Source organism: Rana temporaria, chromosome 3, assembly GCF_905171775.1.
Source record: "Rana temporaria chromosome 3, aRanTem1.1, whole genome shotgun sequence".
Classification (NCBI taxonomy): Eukaryota; Metazoa; Chordata; class Amphibia; order Anura; family Ranidae; genus Rana; species Rana temporaria.
In genome coordinates this window covers 384,298,174-384,322,159 of record NC_053491.1, presented here as the reverse complement: position 1 = coordinate 384,322,159, position 23,986 = coordinate 384,298,174, and the positions used below count along the sequence as shown (strand labels likewise).

Here is a 23,986-nt window from a genome sequence, read left to right as displayed (position 1 = left end):
CTTGGCTGTTTGTTGGGACCTTTGTGGACTAGACCTGGAAACACTGAGAATGGGGAGGCGCATTGTAAGCAGGTAAGCATGTGATTCCCGATGGCCGTAAAGCTGGCTTTAGTGAGAAACCTGAAAAATATAATGAACCAGAGGAATGGTTGCTTGCTATCACGGAAAACTTTGTAGGCCTCGATGCTGGAACTGGCTTAACAACCTGCAGCAGGGGGGAATACAAACGAGTTATAGAGTTGTTGTCAAGTTAACCGACATAGACTGATGCTACTAAAGTTAGTATGGGTATCTAGACCAGACATGTCCAAAGTCCGGCCCGGGGGCCACTGGTAATTTGGATACATATCTCTTTTGCAGCCCCCAACGAATCCCCGAGCATCGTGCATTCAGAGGCTGCATTCATGTAAATGGTGAGACTGCATTCACGGCACTTGTGAGGCTGCATTCATGGCAATGGTGGGTCTGCATTCAGAGGCTGCATTCATGGCAATGGTGAGGCTGCAGATGGGCACTGATTAGGCTGCATTGATGGGCAATGACCCTTTTTTTGCTTCACAATCCTTTATTTAAAATTTAATTTTTTTCCTGAAACTTCCCTCTTACAGTTAAGGTGCGTGTTATACGCCGATAAATACGGTATATCCGAATAACATGCCCGAGCTCATCCTTAGAATCTTGACCACGCACAGCCAAAAAGGTGAGAGAATTCTTGTGGGCAGTGTATTAGTTCATTTGCATTTATTTGTAATGGTTCAAAGAATGTCAGGCAAAACGGTTGGCCCTCACGCATGTTCACTTCATCAAATCTGGCCCTCTTTGAAAAAAGTTTGGACACCCCTGATCTAGACTGAAGTGCCCTCTGGTCAGGTCTGGTTAATGGGTTAGCACTCCTGCTTACCGTTATACCAGTGATTTTTTTAAATATACAAAAAACAGGAAAATCACTATACTTTCCCTTTAAATCTGCCCATACAAAAATTGAATAAAATAAATTTGTATTTGATGGTGTTTTAGATAAAGGTATAGAAGGGAAGGCTATATTATGAACTGAGGAAATATTTTAATGAAATGTATCATCACGTTATCCATCTTTGCTTTATATTATTTATTTATTTTTGAGCCACAAAGGTGAATTTAAATGTTAATATACAGACATAAATCACTGCAGCTGCAGAGATAAACAAAGACTCAGGCACCATCTCCTCCGGGGGAATCCTAGGAGGAAGAAATATGATCTGGTTATATTAAACTTGGGTGAGTATGCTGGAAGCGCTACCATCTCTCCGAAGAACACACAGCGAACTCTTACAGTTAAGGTGCGTGTTATACGCCGATAAATACGGTATATCCGAATAACATGCCCGAGCTCATCCTTAGAATCTTGACCACGCACAGCCAAAAAGGTGAGAGAATTCTTGTGGGCAGTGTATTAGTTCATTTGCATTTATTTGTAATGGTTCAAAGAATGTCAGGCAAAACGGTTGGCCCTCACGCATGTTCACTTCATCAAATCTGGCCCTCTTTGAAAAAAGTTTGGACACCCCTGATCTAGACTGAAGTGCCCTCTGGTCAGGTCTGGTTAATGGGTTAGCACTCCTGCTTACCGTTATACCAGTGATTTTTTTAAATATACAAAAAACAGGAAAATCACTATACTTTCCCTTTAAATCTGCCCATACAAAAATTGAATAAAATAAATTTGTATTTGATGGTGTTTTAGATAAAGGTATAGAAGGGAAGGCTATATTATGAACTGAGGAAATATTTTAATGAAATGTATCATCACGTTATCCATCTTTGCTTTATATTATTTATTTATTTTTGAGCCACAAAGGTGAATTTAAATGTTAATATACAGACATATATCACTGCAGCTGCAGAGATAAACAAAGACTCAGGCATCATCTCCTCCGGGGGAATCCTAGGAGGAAGAAATATGATCTGGTTATATTAAACTTGGGTGAGTATGCTGGAAGTGCTACCATCTCTCCGAAGAACACACAGCGGCCTGATGATATATAACCACTTTCGGTGTTTACAAGGAACTCACATCTTGTGATACACTGGACTACTCCCAAAGCAGAGGAAGGAGCAGGATCCCAGGAAACTGTCCTCTTGTAAATCACTGTTATACACTGTAATTGTAAGAAGGAAAAGAAGAGTTTGTTGGGTTTGCTTTTATATTATTCAGCATTGGAAGCTTCATGTTAGTTCCTTATTTCTTTATGTATGTATATTTAAAGGGGTTGTATATTTTTTTTTAACCACTTAAGGACCGCCTCCTGCACATATACGTCAGCAGAATGGCACGGCTGGGCACATGTACGTACAGGTACGTCCTGTACATGTACCCAGCCGTGGGTCTCGGGCGCGCTCCCGCGACCCAGTCCGAAGCTCCGGGACCGCGGGACCCGCGGACCCGATCGCCGCTGGGGTCCCGCGATCGGCCCCCGGAGCTGAAGAACGGGGAGAGCCGCGTGTAAACACGGCTTCCCCGTTCTTCACTGTGGCGACTGCATCGATCGTGTCATCCCTTTTATAGGGGGACACAATCGATGACGTCACTCCTACAGCCACACCCCCCTACAGTTGTAAACACACATTAGGTGAAACATAACCCCTTCAGCGCCCCCTGTGGTTAACTCCCAAACTGCAACTGTCATTTCCACAGTAAACAATGCATTTTAAATGCATTTTTTGCTGTGAAAATGACTATGGTCCCAAAAATGTGTCAAAATTGTCCGAAGTGTCCGCTATAATGTCGCAGTCACAAAAAAAATTGCTGATCGCCGACATTAGTAGTAAAAAAAAAAAAAAAATAATAAAAATGCAATAAAACTATCCCCTATTTTGTAAACACAAATTTTGCGCAAACCAACCGATAAACGCTTTTTGCGATTTTTTTTTACCAAAAATAGGTAGAAGAATACAAATAACAAATGATAATCCGCGCTGCCTCCCTATGGAGTCCCTGTGAGGAGACTGAGGAGAATAGATGGATGATAAGGGGAGTTGGCGCTGCTAGTGACCAAAGTGTCACAGGAAACAGGAGATGTGTATTTCAAAGACAAACTGTCTATGTCGGGTACCCGTATTGGGGTTGGGTCCAATAATTATAGACTCCCCCTGCACCCTTGCTATGGGAATCCGGGTGCAAAATAGCAAGAGAGGTACCCTATTTGATAATAAAGGGTTAGTCACTGTGTGCCTAGAAAGATAAACTTTATACTGGACCCTCAGCCTCCACTGGTTGCCAGACCCAAAGTATATCACTAGACCAGAGGCAAAAAATAATTAAATAGATTAATGGAAAAAATGACAGGATCATGTGCAGGACAGCAGCCTAAATATGCAATGGGTTAATTGATTGCTGTAGTGACCTAATTGGTATAAAACAGTTGTTGAGCAGAGTATGGATACATCAAACAGCAAAATAAGCAAACATAAATAAATCAACATCAAAAAGTGATGCCAAAAAAAAGAAAGAGACCAGTCTCAATGTGGAGGTGCACACCCCTTTTTTTTTTTAGGCCAATAGCCAAAGTGTGGACACTCCAAGTCCCATTGATCCTTAAACCTCTAGGATTTGAACAAAACAAATAAAGTGATACACACAGTGATAAACAAAAATGAGTTCCCAGGAACGTCTGTATTGGTGACTTTAGTGCTGGTTATGTTGATCCAGTGACAGGGTGACTTTGGTGCTCCCCCTCATAGGTCCCCACTTACCAAATGTAGGTGCCGCAGCCGGGGTAACAGGCGGTTGGTAGTGGTACCTAGTTCTCTCGTGGTGTCCAAAGGTCCTCTGTTGGATCCCAGCCAATGTCCGTGGTCTTGGTAATTTTCTTTAAAGTGCAGTCAGCGGTTGCAGTGTGTCACTCGGCAAAAGAAAATGAAGTACACATAGTGTAATGTGTTTTTTTTAAATCCGGTTACCAGATATGGTTTATTTTTTAAAATTGCTGGTTGCATAGAAAATTGTTACATGCAGCAGCTGGTGGCCCCAAGAAATAGGGAACCGCCAAAATATATATACTAATGACAGAAAAAGAAAAACAAATACAAATAAAAACAGAGATAGGCCTGCTGTCCTAGTGCGGCTGACAGTGCCATATGTCTCTGTGTATCCTGATCAGCCTCCAAGCCGGCGGGGACGTGGCCGTTCAAACAGAAGAGCGTGCGTGTGTGCTCACGTGGTAAGGACACCTGATGCGTTTCGTCATTGGACGTTGTCAAAAGTGATGTGTCACTTTTGACAACGTCCAATGACGACACGCGTCAGGTGACCTTACCACGTCAGCACGCACGCCCACCGGCTTGGAGGCTGATCAGGATACACGGAGATATAAGGCACTGTCAGCCGTTTTCTTTTTCTGTCATTAGTATATATTTTTTTCTCGGTTAAATTACTTGGCGGTTCCCTATTTCTTGGGGCCACCAGCTGCTGCATGCGCACTCCAGCGGGTAGCCAAATGTGATGGGTCACCATATGTGTCGAAACAATGGCACTTATGGGCATTGGGCACTGATAGGTGACATTTATGGGCACTGATGGGCAGGCACTGAAGTACCATTAGGGAAGGCTGCCTCCGATGCCCATCTTGGTACTCCTTGCACTCGGCCGCATTAAACCAGCAGAGGCCATCTTGTTACACCCAGCCAAAACTATATGGGCTGGGTGTAACAAGATGTCCGCTGCTGGCATACTGTGGCCGGGTGCAGGGTGTACCAAGATGGGCGTCGGGATTTTCAAGCACTGATGGCAACACGGAGCGTCACTTCCATTACCAAATGTGACGGCTCCGGTAATCGATCCCAATAGATGATGTGGCTACACTCTGCACTCTACACCCCTGCCAGCTTACCTGCTTGAGGACTCGCTCGACCCTCCACTCTGCCCGCTGACTCCGTCCTCTGCTCCGCCAGCTGACTTCGCCTCTCTCCCATCCCAGGTATCGGCTAAGGCATCGGGAGCATTTGTGCGAGTACAAGTACTCGCTCAAATGCTCGGTATCGGTATCAGGACAACCCTAGTAAAAAAGATGCCACTCTTGGTACTTAGTGAACTCTATCAAGATATCTGTTTAACTTTTTGAAAAATTAAAGACAGGAAGATACTTGGCAGAACATCATTCTGTGCTATATGAACTGGGTTGTGTCAGAGGACTTACAGTATTCCAGGTAAGAGGGCCCCAGTTTGATTCTTGCACAAGGCCCCAACTTATCTAAAAACAGTCTTGCAGTGTATAACTTTTTTTTGTTTTGGATAGAATAGGTAATGGTTAAACCTATTCCAATAATTTTTTTTTATACCTGTGCCACATTGGAGAGATGTCCCTTAATTTCCTGTTCCAGAGATGTAACAGGAAGTGAGAGGAAATTTCTACAAAGTGAAGAGAATTCCCTTCTTATGTTGCGTACACACGATAGGATTTTTTGTCGGAAAAACTTTGGATGGCTTTTCTGATGGAATTCTGCTCAAGCTTGGCTTGCATACACATGGTCACACAAAAGTTCTCTGACCTTTCAACTGTCAAGAACGCGGTGACGTACAACACTACGACGAGCCGAGAAAATGAAGTTCAATGCTTCCGAGCATGCGTCGAATTGTTTCCGAGCATGCGTTGGAATTTTGTGCATTGGAATTGCTACAGACGATCGGGATTTCCGATTGGAATTTTTTCCGTCTGAAAATTTGAGAACCAGCTCTCAATTTTTTGTTGCCGGAAACTCCGACAGGAAAAGTCAGATGGAGCCTACACACGGTCGGACCAAAAGCTCACATCAGACTTTTCTTGTCGGAAATTCCGACCGTGTGTACGGGACATTAGACAGTTGTTACCAGAAGAGGTTTCCTCATTTGAATATTTATCCTCACCTTTGATGACAACTTAAAAACTTTGGACTTTCCATGTCAGTCTTCAGGACAAATAGAGAAGATGAATTTTCCCACACGCAGCAGTTAAAACTTGACAGGGGTTCCAGTTTGTCCCCACTCTATCCAAAATGGAATAACGTTTTGGAGCTGGACCTAAACATCAGTTTCAATGCATTGCTGACATTTGCATCACACGGAAAAATATTGATAATTATTTTGATTATTCGCTGACCTTTAGTATAGCATAGTATTCCAGCTGCCAGCAGTGAGTGACTCTGAACAATCTTCTTTGTCTCTAACAGCGTCGGCCAAGCCAATAGTCATATACATTTATATAGACACCCTTCAGCAGCGCTAAAGAGATGTTTTCAGAAGACAGTGAATGCAATAATAAAAGGGACTCCCTGTTGCTACTTTCTAGCTAAATCTCCAACCTGTGGCGATTTCATTCTTTCTTCTTGAAAAGGCTGCCATTTTCAAGCCATTTTCCCAGCTCGATATCGCGCCTTATTTTAAAGTAGCCCACACCTTTAAATGCTCAAACCTTTTTCACTCTTCACATGGACTCCTAATGTATCATTGATTTTGCAGTCACTACGTAACTATACTCTCAATTGGATTTGTGTCGCTAAGGTTGCAGGGCCCAGTGCCGCTGAGTTCCGGATGCTGACCGACCTCGGGGGGCGACTTGGCGGGAGGAGGCAGGATGGAAAAATGTGGGCCCTTCGGCTTAATCCATTTCCTTTCCTGGACACTTCCAGCAGCGTAATATATGGCTTTTGAGAGTATGTTAACCTCTAGGTTTCCACTGAAGGCATCAGCTGCTGCAGCTGGCTCTAGTTTTAACCTGAGGTTCATGTTGGCTTAGTTCAAGGTCAGCAACTGCCAAGGATTGCGCATTCTACTGAAAAATTCAAGCCAATTAAAGGGAGCCTGTCACAAGCAAAGGGCGCTGGGGCATGCAGCAATTCACTAATTAGTATATTATGTTTCTGCCAAGTCTGCGGGTGTTCAGATAATTGTTACAATGTAATAGAAGATAAACTCTGAGTATACCTATTTATACAATTATAGTATATGTAAACCCAAACGGAAGCTAAAATGCTGTGTATTAAAACAATTGTCATGAGTTTTTAACCTTTTGCCAACCATGTAACACACATATGTAGCGGCAGGGTAGGTGGACCTTTATCCCCACACGCCACACATATGCATCAATGGCAGCTCAGGTCTCTGTGCTGAGAATGCGCTCACTGTGCACTCCCGGCCTAGTGATAGAGCGGTCAAAGAAAGCTCCTGGTCTCTGTGCTGAGAATGCGCTCATTGTGCACTCCCGGCCTAGTGATAGAGTGCAGTCAAAGAAAGCTCCTGGTCTCTGTGCTGAGAATGCGCTCACTGTGCACTCCCGGCCTAGTGATAGAGTGCAGTCAAAGAAAGCTCCTGGTCTCTGTGCTGAGAATGCACTCACTGTGCACTCCCGGCCTAGTGATAGAGCGGTCAAAGAAAGCTCCTGGTCTCTGTGCTGAGAATGCGCTCACTGTGCACTCCCGGCCTAGTGATAGAGTGCAGTCAAAGAAAGCTCCTGGTCTCTGTGCTGAGAATGCGCTCACTGTGCACTGCCGGCCTAGTGATAGAGTGCAGTCAAAGAAAGCTCCTGGTCTCTGTGCTGAGAATGCGCTCACTGTGCACTCCCGGCCTAGTGATAGAGTGCAGTCAAAGAAAGCTCCTGGTCTCTGTGCTGAGAATGCGCTCACTGTGCACTCCCAGCCTAGTGGTAGAGCGGTCAAAGAAAGCTCCTGGTCTCTGTGCTGAGAATGCGCTCACTGTGCACTCCCGGCCTAGTGATAGAGCGGTCAAAGAAAGCTCTTGGTCTCTGTGCTGAGAATGCGCTCACTGTGCACTCCTGGCCTAGTGATAGAGCCGTCAAAGAAAGCTCCTGGTCTCTGTTTATGATGGGGAGCCAGTAGAATATGCTTCCGATTTTGTGACCACAGTGACAGACCAGCTCCAACACACTCTTGGCCTACAACTAATAACCTTTAGAAATCTAGAATCCCATTAGTCATATTTTAGACCAAACATCAAAATCAAATGCTACTTTAATGGGCTACTATGGAAATCTAACAAAAATTATCAAAAAATTGTACTAAAAATTATTGAATGAAAAAAGAAAAGAAGAATAAAAGATGTTTTTGTACACATTTTGATACTTTTTGTTAGAAATGAATAGTAGTGTATTAATGTAGAATTTGGTTTTGATGTTTGACCACAGTGACAGCCAATCAAAGTGATCAATGATTGGGAAGTCTGTCCTGCCTCCCAGCATTAAGACTCAGTTAAAGGGTTGCCAGGAGGGGGCACTAATACTACAATATTTACAATTATTTTGCCACCATACCTCAGCACTCATAACCTCCTGCAGCTTTTTAGCTTCCTCTTCTTCTCCACATGCATTCTAGCAATGGCTGCATGGCATTTCACAAGGTGGGTTCCCTGAACGACAGACGATAGAATTTTTCTCTACTGTAATTCAGTAAGCAAGTATTGGTCTTGTACCCTGCTTCACTCTGGGGTTGGGCAGTCAAAAGAGAAGCAGCAGACCAATGAAATTACTCATCTCCATCTATTAGCATCAGTGGCGGCTGGCAGTTTTCTTTTTGGGGGAGACGGAAAACAACCACCCCCCGGTCGGTCGGACATCAAAGCCTTGCACTTATCCCATCTAGATAGCGGGCGGATCAGGCAGCGTATACTATGAGCGACGAGCAGCGGCTTTCATCCTTCCCCCTCCTTTGGATGACACCGGCTTCCGCAGTGCGTCTCCTCCCTCCTGCTTCCTGATTGGTCGGCAGGAGCATCACTGTGAGAATAGCGAATATTCATTCGCTATTATCACACAACTGGGTGTGTGCAGAGCGCAATGCTCTGCGTCCCGAGCCCACCCTTTTTTGAAACCTATTAGAGCCTCCAGCTCTAATCATGTGTTTAAAAAACAACAACCCCCCATTGGAATCCATGCATCCGTCGCCCTGCATGTAGATTAGGGGGCCGGATGCATGGATGGAAGGTGGCGCCCATGTGCCCCTAATGGATGGGCTACCACTGATTAGAATGTTCCTTGCACTGCATCACACCTGATTGGTTTTGCTTTTCTCTCTCCCAGTCTAAACTCTTCTGCACGTGGACTGCAAGAGACTAATAGCAAGCCTAGCAGTGGCGGCTGGTGAAGTTTTATGATGGGGGGGCGCAATACCCCGCCCTTCCACATTTGGTCCCTCCCACTTCTCATAAGCCACACCCCTTATAGAATCCACCACTCCGTCCCCTGTATTCCACTCAATGTCAGGAGTATACAGCTCAGCGTCACAGCACAGAGTATATAGCCCCAGCATCACAAATCATGGTATATAGCGCAGCCTTACAGATCGGTGCAAACAAACTAAAATATGACACTGTTAGTAATGAAGGACTCGAAATGGGCATGAGATTATCAGAGACTGCGGACATACTGCACAAGATTACCAGAGACTGCGGACATACTGCACAGGATTACCAGAGACTGCGGACATACTGCACAGGATTACCAGAGACTGCGGACATACTGCACAAGATTACCAGAGACTGCGGACATACTGCACAAGATTACCAGAGACTGCGGACATACTGCACAGGATTACCAGAGACTGCGGACATACTGCACAGGATTACCAGAGACTGCGGACATACTGCACAGGATTACCAGAGACTGCGGACATACTGCACAAGATTACCAGAGACTGCGGACATACTGCACAAGAGTACCAGAGACTGCGGACATACTGCAGAAGATTACCAGAGACTGCGGACATACTGCAGGAGATTACCAGAGACTGCGGACATACTGCAGGAGATTACCAGAGACTGCGGACATACTGCAAAAGATTACCAGAGACTGCGGACATACTACACAAGATTACCAGAGACTGCGGACATACTGCACAAGATTACCAGAGACTGCGGACATACTGCACAAGATTACCAGAGACTGCGGACATACTGCACAAGATTACCAGAGACTGCGGACATACTGCACAAGATTACCAGAGACTGCAGACATACTGCAGGAGATTACCAGAGACTGCGGACATACTGCAGGAGATTACCAGAGACTGCGGACATACTGCAAAAGATTACCAGAGACTGCGGACATACTACACAAGATTACCAGAGACTGCGGACATACTACACAAGATTACCAGAGACTGCAGACATACTGCACAAGATTACCAGAGACTGCAGGAATTACTTGTCCTGCGACTTGGGACTTAAATGTTGCATGACAAGTCGTACCCCATGATTTCCAATGAGAACCGTTCATATCTGTGCGACTTCAAAGTAGTCCCTGCATTACTTTGGTCCCACTTTGATGCAACTTGAGGTCCGTAGACCTCGAGAATACACAGGCATTGCTTTAAAGGAGTTCTCTAAGCTAAAACTTTTAACCCCCGCTGTGCCCGGGCTGTAAAACTATACAAAATAAACTTTCACTTACCTGCCTACGATCCCCCGTTGTTCCGATATCGCCGTCCCGTTCTCCGGTCCCGGTCTCTTCCACTTCCTGGGGGTCGGTGACTCACAGTGCGCTCAGCCTATCAGCGGCCGCGACGGGACATTGCTGCGGCCGCTGATAGGCTGAGCGCACTATGAGTCACCGACACACAGGAAGCGGAAGAGACCGGGACCGGAGAACGGGACGGCGATATCGGAACAACGGGGGATTGTAGGCAGGTAAGTGAAGGTTTATTTTGTATAGTTTTACAGCCCGGGCACAGCGGGGGTTAAAAGTTTTAGCTCAGAGAACTCCTTTAAGTCACATCAGAATTGCAGTAGAATTGTGCAACTTTCAGACTGCATTAGCCTGAAAGTCGCAAGATTCTGCCACAATTTTTTGGTGCGATTTTGCAGCGACTTGAAGCAATGCCTATGTATTCTGGAGGTCTATGGACCTCAAGTCACATCAAGGTGGGACAAAAGTAATGCATGGACTACTTCAAAATTGCACAGATATGAACAGTTCTCATTGGAAATCATCGGGTCCAACTTATCCTCCAACTTTCCAGTCCCAAGTCGCAGGACAATTTGCAAGCGGGGGGTGGGGTGGTGTTGACGGCCGATATTTTCCCTGCACATTAAGTATTTTAATAACTGGGGGGGGGGGGGTGGTCTGGTGGGGTAGTGTTACCGCCCGCTATTTGTGCTGTAATGAATTTTTACATAGAAAAGAAATGTTGTTAATAAATGGGTAAATTAATTATAAAAAAAAGATTTTTTTAATAACCGTTATTGGAAAAATCTTTTTTTTATAATTCATTTACCCATTTATTAACAACATTTCTTTTCTATGTAAAAATTCATTACAGCACAAGTAACACTACAGCGGGCGGTAACACTACCCCACCAGACCACCTCCCCCCCCCCAGTTATTAAAAAAAAATCTTTTTTTATACTTAATGCTAAATTGAATCAAATATAAAAAATAAACTGTTAATAAGCTTAATATATTTAACTAATATTAAATAAAAAAAACATTGATTGGGGGGGGGGGGGGTTGTTGCCTGGCATTATTTTCGCTGAATATTAAATATTAAAAAATATTTTAAAAAAATATTAAAAAATATATAAAAAATAAATTGGATTAAGCAGGGGGGGTGGAGGGTGGATATTAGATAAAATATTAGAATATTAGATAAAAAAGGAGTTTGAATAAGCGGGGGGGGGGGGTTGCCGCCGAATATTAGATAAAAAAGGAGTTTGAATAAGCGGGGGGGGGGGGGCCGCGGATTATTAAGTAGAAAAAAAAATTGGAAATCGCGGGAGGGGTTGGATGCTGCTGTGAAGCGGCCACTGATGTAGAGACAGGCAGGCTTACCTCTTCCACGGTCGGGCGCACTGAGCTCGAGCTGACCCGACGTCACTTCCTGTTTTTCCAGTGACGTCGGAAGCAAGTGGCGCGATGGAGAACGCCACAAAGGCATATTTTTTGTGCCAATGTAGCGCCGCGTCTGCAATCCCGTGATTGCACAGATGTGGCGCTACTCCTACAGCACTGTTCCCGGCGTCCGGCGCGCGGACACAGAGCACATAAGGCCCGTTTTTGGGGGAAAAAAAAATTCTTAAAGGGACAGATTTAAAAATTTTTTTTTTTTTTTTTTTTTTACTGACTGTGGGATGGGGGGCGGCGGGCGCCCCTATGGACGGGCCGCCACTGAAGCCTAGAGCAAGATTATAAAACAAAAGTCTATTGCCAGCGCTACAGGTAAGAAAGACCCTTAAGATAGCGAGTCCCGTGCAGGCCAATGTCAAGCTCCTCTTCAATCTTGTCAAAAAAACATGGGAAACTGCCACTGTAACTTCAGTGCCACACACCACATCGGCCTTGCTTCCCACTTCAGATCGGGGAAGACCAACACCAAAATAAAGGCAAAAGAAGAAGGTGCACCGGCCTAGTGCATCAATATTCTTTATTGAATAAAACCAAATACCAATGTATTCACAAAGTTACACGATAGAGTGCATGTAACATAATCCAGTCCCAGCACTGAATATGTGTCCATCTACCATCTACTGGGGTATAGCTCATGCATTTCAAGGGCAATGCCCTCTTCTTCAAAGCTGACCAGACCCCCCCCCCCCCCCACACACACACACTGCAATCTATATATAGTTGTACACCAATTGTCCAAAGTACAAGCGCCAACCCCTAAAAAAAGGGGGGGCAAGTATACAATTGCTATATGGCTGATTTTAGGTTAATGTCAGTCTTTGATTGCCACCTTGTGGGGGTTAATGCATATTGAGAGCCTCTTGTATACTCAGCTCCTCCCCCTCCTGTGGATGAACACGTATTCAGCAATGGGACTGGATTATGTTACATGCACTCTATCGTGTATCTTATTGAGTACATTGGAATTTGGTTTTATTCAATAGCGAGTCTTGTGATAATGCACTTGGCCAGGGTGCCTTCTTCTTTTGCTTTTATCCTAGTGCAAGTACTTACAGTAAAAAAAGATGTCACACTGGAAGGCTGCAAGACACTGAGGACATTGTGGCTTTTAGCTATATTTGTATATGAAAAATACTAATTAGTCCAGAAAGCCAGTCCAGTGTCGTAAACCCAGTCTGTGTGATAATGCGCCCCCTAGGGGGCATATAAACAGGCTGGTCTCACAGGAATTGAGAAGACTTATGGTCTGATGGACCGTTTTCATTGGTCAAAACCGATCTTGTGTGGGCGCCATCGGTTAGTTAACCATAGGTTAAAAAAAAGGCAACTGGTTTTAAAATTAACAGATGGATTCCTAACCAATAGGACAAAACCGATCGTTAGTAGGCACAACCATCGGTTAAAAATCCACACATGCTCAGAATCAAGTCAATGGACTGATCGTGTGTACGCGGCATAATATGTCGTTCTGCCAGAAGAAGACTCCTGGCAATAGACAGAGGTAGGAAGCTGGAGAGATAATATATATTATGCAGCAATTCTTGTTTCTTTTTTTACAGAAGGGAAGAGGGGGTAAAAAAAACAAATGAAGTGGAGTTATACTTTAAAGAGGAGTTCCACCCAAAAATGGAACTTCCTCTTAACCCACTCCTCTCCCCCTTACATGCCACATTTGGCATGTAATTTTTTTGGGGGGGGGTGGGGGCTTCAGGAGAAGGGGACTTCCTGTCCCACTTCCTCCTTCCGCCGAGGGGCTGCCCTTTTGGCAGCCCCTCCCTGTAGGCGATCGCCTAGGACACGTCAGGTCCTAGGCGATCGCCTGTCCAATCAAACAGCGCAGCGCCGGGCCGCGCACGCATGCGCAGTGCTGCTCACGCATGCGCAGTGGGTGCCCGGCCGTGAAGCCGAAAGCTGTCACGGCCGGGTGCCCACAGTGACAATGAAGACGCTGGCCGGGGAGGGGGGGAGAGGAGCGGACCCCCGGCCGGCGCGTCGCTGGAACGCTGGAGCAGGTAAGTGTCAGTTTATTAAAGGCCAGCAGCTACACTTTTTGTAGCTGCTGACTTTTAATAAACTTAAAAAATGGGTGGAAAACTCCTTTAAGGAACACAAAAGTAAATGAAGGGATAACAGTCTAACTCACCACCCCCTCCTATTCTATCTATGCCTCCTTGTAGAGCGCACACATCAGCAGCAGGCAATGTGGCCTACACCAGACATGGCAGTGCTTCTATGCACCACTAAGCTGTATTGCACATACATGGCTTTTTCTCATTGTCCCTTTGAAGAAGCAGAGAGACAACTTCTCTTGTGTTTTTCTTGTTCAAGTTCAGAGGGAGCTGTTAGGTTGTTTGATTGTATAATATATTGTAAAGAAACTCAGAAGCACGCCAAAGCAACCCAAAACAATAAATCGCCACTTTGGCACAATCAGTTAATACTGTCACACAAACGGGGCTATTATGTCTACAAAAAGTATGTATTTCTTCACAGTTCTTGTCCCATAATTTTGTATTCATAGGAAGTGACTTTCAATTGTAGCAGTGCAGTGTTAACTAAGCAGTCAAGGCAAATTTCTGGAGTAGCAATTGACTAGACATTTAAAGTGATTGTAAAGTCTTGTTTTAAAAAAAAATAACAAACATGTTATACTTACCTACTCTGTGCAGTTGGTTTTGCACAGAGCAGCCCAGATCCTCCTCTTCTCAGGTCCCTCTTTACTGCTCGTGGCCCCTCCCTCCTATCGAGTGCCCCCACAGTCAGCAGATTTCTATGGGGCATTGGAGCCAAGTCACAGCTCGGTGTGTCCATTCAGACATGGAGCCCTGACCCAGCCCCGCCCCCTCTCTCCCCTGATTGGCTAACTGACTTTGATTGACAGCCATGGGAGCCAATCCTGCCGCTGCTGTGTCTCAGCCAATCGGGAAGAGTGGCCTAGATGGCTTAGATATTCGTGGACATCGTTGGAGAGAAACGGGTGCCGGAGAGGCTGCTACACACCAGGGTGGATAAAAATCTATGATTTTTTTCAGGGGAAAAAAAATCGGATCGGATTTTTGGGATTTAAATCAATGTAATTTATTTTAATAAAATGCTTTTGAAGTATAACTCTAGCTATATATAGTTTTCTATCCAAGATACATTAATAATTGAGTTTACTTAGCATGAAATGGAGCTTAGTTACGTAGCATGAGACTGTATATTCTGCAATATTTACATTTTTGCAATGAATCCAAGCTCTGCAAGCTGAGATAACATGCACTGCATTGATGCACTCACACAATTTCACAGTAACAATGAGAACAAAGTTCAGGAATATTCCTGCTTTTTAAATCTATGTACACTACAAACTGTATGATTGAATTAGTTCTGACATCGCTGTTTTACTAACCTGACAGCTTATTCTAAATGGGAAACCTTAATTTTGTTTACAAATATTAAAGATTCTAACTACTAGCAAGAATAAGTCCTAACATTTAAATATAACCTGTCAATTCAAATCCATCATGGCAGCACCTGTTAGCGGGTATCCACTCACTGTCGCATCACCAGCCATCCCATTAAAGTGAATGAGGCTGTCTGTGAGTCAACAGCGGGTAAGAGGAGGAGCCGCTGCAGGACAGAGATGACAGTTGCTCTTCAAAAATTATGATTTAAATCAAGCCTTTTTACTAGTGATTTAAATCAGGATTTAAATTGATTTGATTTAAATAAAATCCACACTGCTACACACACTGCTACACTGCCACACACAGAATGTTTTTTTATCTTAATGCATAGAATGCATTAAGATAAAAAAAACCTTCTGCCTTTACAACTCCTTTAACCACTACCCGACGGCCGTACGACTTTATACGGCCGCGGGGTGGTTCTCAATCTCTAACAGGCCGTAAAAACACGGCCTGCGCACGCATCCAGCGGTGCGCGCGCGTCCGGCGGCGCGCGTGTGCTCGCCGCATCGCTGAGATGCCGATGCGAGTGCCTGGCGGCCGTGATGTCCGCCAGGGACTCGCGATCGGCGGCTACAGGGACAAGACGTGGAGCTCTCTGTGTAAACACAGAGATCCACGTCCTGTCAGGGGAGAGAGGAGACCGATCTGTGTCTCTTGTAACAGATCGGTCTCCTCCCCCAGTCACCCCCCCTCCACTTACAGTTAGAACACAATTTAGGGTACACATTTAACCCCTTCCTCACCCCCTAGTGTTAACCCCTTCAATGCCAGTCACATTTATACAGTAATTAGTGCATATTTATAGCACTGATCGCTGTATAAATGTGAATGGCGCCAAAAATGGGTCAAAAGTGTCCGATGTGTCCGCCATAACGTCGCAGTCACGAAAAAAAATGCTGATCGCCGCCATTAGTAGTAAAAAAAATTAATAAAAAATAATAATAATTCTGTCCCCTATTTTGTAAGCGCAATAACTTTTGCGCAAACCAGACGCTTCTTGCGATTTTTTTCCCCCAAAAATATGTAGAAGAATACGTATCGCCTAGACTGAGAAATTTTTTTTTTTTTTTTTTAAATTGGCTATTTATTATAGCAACAAGTAAAAAATATTGTTTTTTTTAAAATTGTCGCTCTATTTTTGTTTATAGCGCAAAAAATAAAAACCGCAGAGGCGATCAAATACCACCAAAAGAAAGCTCTATTTGTGGGGAAAAAAGGACGTCAATTTTGTTTGGGAGCCACGTCGCACGACCGCGCAATTGTCAGTTAAAGTGACGCAGTGCCACAAGCTGAAATTTCACCTGGTCAGGAAGGGGTATATGTGCCCAGTAAGGAAGTGGTTAAGGAAACCATATGCAGTAGCAAAATGTTCAAGGACATTGATTTTAGAAGCCAGTCAAAATGCGAAAAATCATTATTTATTATAAAACTGGACATTTTAGAGCACAAACTAAAAATTGTTTACCTGATGATGTATGAAAAATTCACTCTTAAGTTTTTATTATAGATACCATTATTATACCTTTATATAATTTACCCACACGAAAGTTAGAAAGGTAATAGCACTCTTTGCAGGGGTAAATCCATACACCAGATCCACTAACAGGTGCCTGAGCTCAATGTGTCCCTTCACACTCCAACGTCATAAACAGCTACAACTAAGGCTTTTGCTGAAACGCATCAGCCCTATTGTTTTGTTGTCACTCTGAAGTACCAATAAACTACACTTTAAGGACTTCAGCGCTACCGGATCTTTTTATTATACATAATTTACCCACACCCCTATTCGCCAATATGCTAAATGCATCTCTGGTCCTCTAAGATGTAGGAATGAAAGGGCCCCAAAATGTCTAAGAATTAAAACGTTTTAAGACATTAGACAGCATTGGTTAAAGTGGAGGTTCACCCGGAAATGTTAATTTTTAACATTAGATTGAGGCTCATTTTGTCAAGGGGAATCGGGTAGTTTTTTTAAAAACAAAGCAGTACTTACCGTTTTAGAGAGTGATCTTCTCCGCCGCTTCCGGGTATGGGCTGCGGGACTGGGCGTTCCTATTTGATTGACAGTCTTCCGACGGTCGCATCTATCGCGTCACGATTTTCCGAAAGTTGCCGAACGTCGGTGCGCAGGCGCATTATAGAGCAGTAACAACGTTCGGCTTCTTTCGGCTACTCGTGACGCGATGTATGCGACCGTCGGAAGCCTGTCGATCCAATAGGAACGCCCAGTCCCGAAGACCATACCCGGAAGCGGCGGAGAAGATCGCTCTCTAAAACGGTAAGTACTGCTTCATTTTTAAAAAAACTACCCGATTCCCCTTGACAAAATGAGCATCAATCTAATGTTAAAAATGTTTTTGGGTGAACTCCCGCTTTAAGGTGGTGTTTTTCAGCTTCTGTGCATTAACAAAAGCCAGTGTTCACCAAGTGCCCCCTAGTAAAGGTCACTCTTAGCAAGCTGTACTTGAGATAGGGTGACCTCATAGAATGTATTAGCTTTAACCCATAACTACATACAAATATTTTTCAAAAAATGGCTATATACACTATATGGTTAAAGATTTATGGACACTTAACCATAACGTTCATAGGAGATCCTTGGAACATCCCATATCAAAACCATGGAAATAATACATAATACATAATCCCTTTGCATCTATAACAACCTACACTTTTTGGGCATTTTGGATTGTATCCGTGGGAATTTGGGACTATTTAGCCAAAAGAGCATTTACGAGGTGAGGTACTGAAATTGGATAAGAAGATTTGGGGGCAGATCCACAAAGAAGTTACGCTGGCGTATCTATTGATACGCCGCGTAACTTCTAATTTGCTCCGGCGTATCTTTGTTTTGTATCCACAAAACAGGATACGCCTGAAGCTGTGCTAGATCCGACGACTGGCGTACGTCTTAGGCCCCGTACACACGGTCGGTTTGGTCCGATGAGAATGAACCGAAGTGTGTATAGCCCATCGGTCGGGTTTCCTTCGGTCCAAAATTTCTAAACATGCTTCAAAACCGAACCGATGGACCGCTGCCCCATCGGACCAAACCGATGGTTAGTACAGAAAAGCATCGGTTCAAAACCCGCGCATGCTCAGAATCAAGTCGACGCATGCTTGGAAGAATTGAACTTCATTTTATTCAGCACGTCGTGTGTTTGACGTCACCGCGTTCTGACCCGCTCGGATTTTGGACTGATGGTGTGTACACATATCAGGCCGTACGGCCACTTCAGAGGTGAACCGATGAAAACAGTCCGACGGGCCAGTCTCATCGGTTTGGTCCGACCGTGTGTACGGGGCCTTAGTACGCCGTCGGATCTAAGGTGCATATTTACACTGGCCGATAGGTGGCGTTTCCGTTGATTTCTGCGTTGAGTATGCAAATTAGCTAGATACGGCGATCCACGAACGTACGTCCTTACGGAAACATACGTTTCCGTAAGGCTTTTTTTGGCGTATAGTTACCCCTGCTATGTGAGGCGTATCCTATGTTAAGTATGGCCGTCATTCCCGCGTCGAATTTTGAATTTTTTACGTCGTTTGCTTAAGTCGTTCGCGGATAGGGCTTTGCGTAGAATGACGTTCACATCGTAAGAATTGGCTTGTTGCGGGTTAATTTTTGAGCATATGCACTGGGATACCCCCACAGACGGACACATTTTGAGACAACCTCAAAGAAAATGCGGTGTCATTTTCCTAAAGGCACAGTAGAAGGAAAACTAAGGAGCAGTATTATGTCTCTGGGCACAGTATTATATATTTACAAAACAGGCCCTACTCCATATCCAACCCTGTTATCTTCACAGATCCTTTGAATACCCCCAACGCAGCATGAAGGGGTTCAGTGAAGGTGGCGGTGAAGGTGTGGAGGTGTCTGATTGGCTCACACAGCTCATAAAAGGATAGCTGCCCACCCTCATAATCCAAAGAGATCCTAAATCTATTACTGACTATAATTCCAGGTAACTTTGTTTTTTTTGTATCGTGTATCACACAATATTCTTTTTTTCTGTCCAAACCCCATGACTTGTTAGTTTGTCCAATAAATGACCGATCCCCTTTACGCTTTACACTGGCATAACCCATCCCCACTATCCAGTCATCTGATCCCTGGGTGTCCACTTCCCAGGAATGTTGGCCAGAGGTAAAACTTGTGCTACTTAATACCTGAGAATGCTGAAATCTCTCTGCTGTTTCTGGGTGTTTCTGGTTCTTTGAGTAGGATGCTGTTTTCAAGTCACCTGATATCTGTAGACAATTACCAGCCGTGTTTACATCCAGTAATATGTCTGCAGATTCCTGAACATAGATGCCTCTATTTACCCTTCTTACAATGTCAGATAATGTGTGTAATGTCTGTGAGATTGCAGTCACATCTAGTTCACCATCACTGTGGAGCAGTTTTTTATGTGTCTCTATGTCTTCATCATCTCCCTTGGTTTTACAAAAGTCAACTCCATCTGAATCCTGTAAGAGAGTCAGTGGATCAGTAATGTTACACATCTCCTCAATGCGATGGATCCTCCTGGACATTTCATCTGTCTTTGATTTCAGGTGCTGGAGAAGGTCCGAAAATGACAATGATATTTGTTCTTCTTGCCTGGAGATCTCACTCAGGACCCTCCTTTCCAGGTCTCCCAGCTGTCCTATGATATCTCTGACCAGGGCAGAGACCACTTCTTTTACATGAGCTGATTTTCCTGGTATCTTGTCCCTGTGTTGCTGTAGACTCCGGACTCTTCTCTCAGTCTCCTCTCTCTTGGTGATAAGCTCCTGCAGAACATTTCTCAGTCTTTTCTTCTTCTTCTCAGAGGCCTCATCCAGTATCTCCACCTGATGTCCCTGATGTTCTCCATCTAACCTACAGGACACACAGACACAGACAGAGTCCTTTATGCAGAAATACTCCAGGACCTTCTTATGGACAGAGCACTTTTTATTTTCCAGGGAGGTGGTGGGTTCAGTCATGACATGTTCAGGTGCCTTGCTGTGGACTCTCAGGTGTTTATTACATAAAGAAGCTTCACACATCAGACAGGATTTAACAGCCAGTACAGGAGAGTCCACACAGTAAGTACAGAAGACTCCAGTCTCATCCTGAGTTGGCTGAGGAAAGAGGAAACTCTCCACAATGTTACACAGAGTTATGTTCCTTATCAGTACAGGCCTCTCCACAGACTCTCCTCGGCATTCAGGACAGGAATAAACTCCAGATCCTTCCTGTGTATCCAATACCTGATCAATACAGACCCGGCAGAAGTTGTGTCCACATCTCAGGGTTACAGGATCCGTATAAATGTTCAGACAGACAGAACAATCCAGCAGCTCCTTTCTCACATCTGCAGACGCCATGACTGAGAGCAAAGCAAAGAAACGAAAGTGAAACTCCTGTGCAGACTTAACACGTCACTGAACATTTTTTTTTTTTTACATGTTTGAGTAGGTGCAGTGTTTTTAGACAAAGAACAGCAAGGGGAGGGCGTCATGTAAGTATAAGTAAAAGCCAGTAGCACTTTATTTCAAATACACTTACATCAAGCTATCTTGTGTTGCGCTACCCCCTCAGGAGCCGCGGATTGTTTTGGGGTCGGCGTATTAAGTTACCTCTATGTGTTGTCTAGGGGTGAAGGTAGTGAGTAGAGCACTAAGCGAAAGTCCAATGGGAAAGCAGATGGAACATACCCTTAATACTTTAAATAAATAAGAAACAACAGACAACTTGTTGGATGATAAAGGGCGCGAGTGTTTATTATTGGTTTCAAAGGTAAATAGTTAAATAAATAAATAATTTAAATATTTACATAAATAAATAACCTTAAAATAAGCCTTAAAGCTAACCTAGCCACTACGGCCCAGGCTGCCAATAAAAAATTACCCAGCTTACGTAAAGACCATAGCACCAGCTGATAAACATACTTATTATTATAAAACATACTCATGTAACATAAATAAAAGCTAGTCCCCCTTTGATAAACAAAGGTGACCCTACCACATAACAAACACTGCGACAAAGTTATATATGTGAATAAAAAGGGGGGGGGGGGAAGAACACCACAGCTCCTAAGTCTTCTGAGGCGAATGAGCCTGAGCTGGACGGAACCCGGTTTAAATAGCCCAGAACCAGGATGGTTCTGGCCAGTTCAAACCGGATTTTCTACCCCAGCTGCAGAGGTCATCTGTCGGGCAATGAGCCCGCCAAAATTCCCCTGCAGTAAGAGGTCAACTGCAGGGCAAAAGAGCCCGCCAATTCTCCTGAGGGAAAACTGTTCCCTCAGGGAAATTGGACCCATAAGGATCCATCGCTATCCCATGAGGAAAAGGGGGGCAAAGGCTGACTTCCCCCTTTTCCTATCATTCGTAGATAAGGTTTTCTGAATGCTTTATTTCTCGGCCCAACACGACCAACATCAACTTGAGGTAGACAGAAAAGGTTGATAAAGTAAGAGAACTTTGCGGTATCAGGCTTTGGATAGAAGGAAAGCAATCCTGCTTTCTGTAGTAGTACAGTTCGTCGCCACTCTAGCCAGAATGGGTGAAGTGCCCCCGGACAGGCCTCTGCCACAGGCCTGGCACCCAAAGCGTCACTTTAACGTTGCTGGGAGGAACAAGTCTCTGCCACCGACTTGGCTCTGATTAGATTAGGATGCCAGATGAAACCTCTGCCACAGGCTCAATGCTGACAATGTGAACAGCAGAGCTAATCCTCCCAATAAATCACGTCAGGGTCACCGGCTGACAGTGCAAGTGTACCTGTCAGTGTCCGGTCACCAGATCCCCGATGGTTCTTTCAAGCCCTATTGGATAACCTCCCTCCAGGTTTTCCTCAAGCCGACCCCCCACCGAACGGCATACAGCCTGGGATCTCCTCAGTAGAAGGGGGACCCAGTCAATCACTGGGGCCCCTTTGTGGCATCAGTGGCTCCAGGCCAGGAGGGCCCAGAGTCTGGAACTCTGCGTGGCGCGCGACCCCAGGCCAGGTAGGCCATAGTGGTGGGGCCCGCGATGTGCGCACACCCTTAAGGTGGATGCCGCACCTGGAACCAGGAACCTGCGAAGAACCAAGAACAACGGCCTACGCCACAGAAATACCCCCTCCCAGCATGCACAGCGAGGCTCAACTCCTCTCATTGGCTGCTGGGAAGAAGCGGCTCCGCCTGGATCCCTCTGGCTCCATCTGCCGTCCAGAGATGAGAGCGTATCTCTGGACGCACAGGCTGACCCACAGGACAATCCAGAATTTGGCGACAGACAAATTTAACAAAATTTAGAATGAGAGCAACTTACCTCTCTCATTCTCCCACTAACTTTAGCGTAGTGTCCTTACTGAAAGTAAAGGGGGTGCTACACTTGCAAACAGCATACAGGGCTGGTGTGGACTGCCATCAAGACAAGCAGCTGTCAAGGTGGAATAGAGGACCACTGTGTAGCCACGTTCCGACCCGCCGTACAGGAGTCTGACTCCGGCAGCGTCTCGAGATTTCACACGCCGCTGGCAGGGAAGTAAGAACCGACACACAGGCTGGGTAGGGTGACCACGTGTCCCGAATTGCCCAGGACAGTCCCGCATTTTTCAGGTCTGTCCCGGGCACCTTCATTTCAGGACAATACAGTGTCCCGGAATGAAACTATCACAGCTACTCCCCGGGCCAATCTGATGCCCCCAAAAAAGGCTGCCACATCACTGCTTTACTCACTGACAGTACTTGCCCTGGCCGGGAATGCCTGGAGGAGCACAATCCCTGCCCCCTACTTGTGATTGGAGAAATCATAAATCCCCTGCCTCTTGTGTCCAATCACTGTGCTGTGATTTGTTGCAGCACAAGCTGATTTTTGGGAAGGGGGGGGTGTCCCTGAATGGTAGTTTGGAAATGTGGTCACCCTAAGGCTGGGTCAGTTCTGCAAACTGAGGAAAAAATTCACGTTGAACAGTGACTACCTGACCTAGTACATAAAGCCTTTCTAGACTACTGAAACAGATAGGTCCAATTCTGTCAGAGAGACCAAGGGTCATCTACAAAAAACCTAAAGGTGTTAAAAATATTGTAGCCCCCAGTGGGATTCGCCACCACACCACCTCATTGAAATCTGTAACCAGGTTCTGCAATCTGACTGGCATGTTCCACTGCAAAATCAGATGCAAAATATACAGGTTTGTACAACACCGCCAGAAGAGTTTTAAAGACAATTCAGGCAAAGTTTATCACATCAAACAATTCTCCAGTTGCTCGACAGAATTTGTGATATACTGTCTGACGTGTCCATGTGGCCTTGTTTATTTGTAGGCCACACTATCCATAAAGTAAGGGCCTGTTTTGGGGAACATAGGAGGTTCATTGAAGAGGAAGTAGAAGACCACAGTTCCCCAGGCATTTTCTGAATCACCATAACAAATATCCCTCCCTGTGACTCCCAAGCCGAGAGATTCCAGAAGTTATAGTAGGGAAACTTACTCAATATTTGCTTTGAGCACTCTGGGGCCTGGAGGCCTGACTGGGGAAATAGAAATGAATAATATTTTATGATTGCTCTGCCCAATCACAGCGCGGGTCAGCAGACGGCACATGCATGTGTGCCCCAAATGCGGAAGCAAGCCAGCAACGTTTATTTATGTTGCTGAGCCTGCTGCAGCTGCCGCTCAGTCACCGTAAATCTACTGCATATTGC

General features: G+C 44.9%; 1 protein-coding gene across 2 annotated transcripts; it reads right to left on the bottom strand.

Annotated features, from left to right (window-relative positions):
• Positions 1-1,540: 1,540 nt before the first annotated feature.
• Positions 1,541-20,705, bottom strand: LOC120932879 (E3 ubiquitin-protein ligase TRIM39-like). 2 transcript variants are annotated; one of them, XM_040345685.1, is made up of 2 exons: positions 19,490-20,705; positions 1,541-2,138 (listed from the first exon to the last, which is right to left on the bottom strand). In XM_040345685.1, the coding sequence occupies exons 1-2, from the start codon at positions 20,672-20,674 to the stop codon at positions 1,905-1,907; spliced, it is 1,419 nt and encodes a 472-aa protein (XP_040201619.1). In that variant the 5' UTR covers positions 20,675-20,705; the 3' UTR covers positions 1,541-1,904. The 2 variants fall into 2 exon arrangements, with proteins under 2 accessions (XP_040201619.1, XP_040201618.1); XM_040345684.1 differs by lacking the exon at positions 1,541-2,138 and having other exon boundaries at positions 18,899-20,705.
• Between the last annotated feature and the right edge of the window lie 3,281 nt (positions 20,706-23,986).

Coding starts and splice junctions, on each gene's coding strand:
- LOC120932879 (XM_040345684.1), bottom strand. CDS start 20,674: ATGGCGTCTGCAGATGTGAGAAAGGAGCTGCTGGATTGTTCTGTCTGT.